This window comes from Ailuropoda melanoleuca, chromosome 11 (genome assembly GCF_002007445.2).
Source record: "Ailuropoda melanoleuca isolate Jingjing chromosome 11, ASM200744v2, whole genome shotgun sequence".
NCBI lineage: Eukaryota > Metazoa > Chordata > Mammalia > Carnivora > Ursidae > Ailuropoda > Ailuropoda melanoleuca.
Window position 1 is genome coordinate 99,040,797 of NC_048228.1, and position 1,623 is coordinate 99,042,419.

Consider the following 1,623-nt stretch of genomic DNA (forward strand, 5'->3'; position numbering starts at 1 on the left):
AAAAAAACCATGTTCCGTCTCTCCCCTTGACAGGTAACAAGAGAAAACTTCCCAATACCACTTCTTCCCTCTTACTCCCCTCCCCTCACAGACATCTACAAATAATGGTATTTGCCCAGAAGTCCAGCCATGGACTTCCTGTAGCTCCCCTGGAATGCGCCCTCCCTGCAGTGATTGGGTCCCCTGTGCACCCCCTGCAGACATGCCTTTGTTTTCCGTTCTGTGACCGTGACCATGACCCCGTGCCCGTGACCCCGTGCCCTAGCGCTTTCCTTCCCACACTGCAACTCTTCCCAGAGGTCTTGCTCACTGGCTGCCCTCCTGCCACCTGTTCCTCCAGCGGCATAGTCCCTCAGGCCCAGCCCCGGGTGGCCTCTCCTTCCAGGCGCAGCCCCAGGGACCCGTGGTCGTTTTTAAGCAGCTGATTGCCTCCTGCCGGCCTGTAACCCAGACATAGGCAGCCACACACAGCGGTCTGCCCTCTGGGGTCCCCACCGCCACATCTCACAGGGAGCAGGACCAGATCCCTCCCGCTCTTCCCTTCCTGAGCACCACTGTCTCCTTTCCCTGCTAACAAGTCCTGGCATCACTCTGGGCCCTTCCTCATCTTCCCTCTTGCAGAACCTTCGGCCCATCCTGCTGTGTCCATCTCCTGTGTCTCGTCTCTTCTGTCCCCTGCCTCCAGCCACGTCGGCCCACCGCCCCACGACCAACAACAGCCCCCTCGGTGGTAGCCCCGTCCACGCGGGCCTCTGTCCATCCTGTCCTGCCCGCTCTGCCAAGAATGTTCTTCCTCAGAGACAAACGGGGTTATGTTCCTCCTGTGCTTCAAGGCCCTCAGCAGCCTCCCCTTCCTGCACCTGCCAGGCCCCATCCCGCGCACCTCTGCCTGCCTCCAGAGCTGTGTTCACGCACTCTTGGCCCTCCCTCTGGATGCGGAGCCCTGTTGGCCCCTCTCAGACTCCCAACGGTGCATTTCCTGCTTCGGAACCTCCCCGCTCACTACATCCCCTGCAGAAGGCCGGGTTCACTCGCCTGACCCCAGAGGCCGTGTCCGAACCACCCCTGTGCCAGCTATGAGGAGACCAGACCCTAAGTCGAAGCATTCCCTAACCGTGTGCGTGGGACTGAAAGGTCGCAGTGCTTGCCGCTCCCTGTCTGGCCTCCAGAGCAGGTCACTTACCCTGCACAAAGAGAGACTCGAGGTCCTTTCCCTACACGGTGTAGGTAGGATTAGTAAGTACTGGTAGGTGATATTGGATCTGTAGTGGGTTTTTTTTACTTGATCTCTACACCCAACTTGGGGCTCGAACTCATGACCCCGAGATCGAGAGTTACCTGCTCTACGGACGGAACCAGCCAGGTGCCACAAAATTATGTAGAATTCCAAACTTCATTTCTGCTCTGTTCTTGGTTTTGTTTCCAGTGGGGTTGGAGTCAGCTTCCTCTTTTGTTGGGTACTGATGACCATCGTGGTTCTCACGTTCGTCGTCGGGGGAAACGTGGAGAAACTGGTCTGCGAGCCTTACCAAAACAGGAGGCTCTTCCAGGTAAGGATGGCTTCCGGGCCCACTGCGCAAGGGCTGGAGTGGGAACTTTGATTTCTCCATATATGGGGGGGGG

The 1,623-nt window shown here is 58.0% G+C and overlaps 1 protein-coding gene across 7 annotated transcripts in view; it reads left to right on the forward strand.

The window, feature by feature from the left end:
- PROM1 (prominin 1) overlaps positions 1-1,623 on the forward strand; it is a 112,222-nt gene that overhangs the window by 92,043 nt on the left and 18,556 nt on the right. For all 7 annotated transcript variants that reach the window (XM_034672069.1, XM_034672071.1, XM_034672072.1 and 4 more), the window contains one exon: positions 1,427-1,550. In XM_034672069.1, coding sequence (XP_034527960.1) covers positions 1,427-1,550 — 124 coding nt within the window. The remainder of the gene's footprint in view (positions 1-1,426; positions 1,551-1,623) is intronic.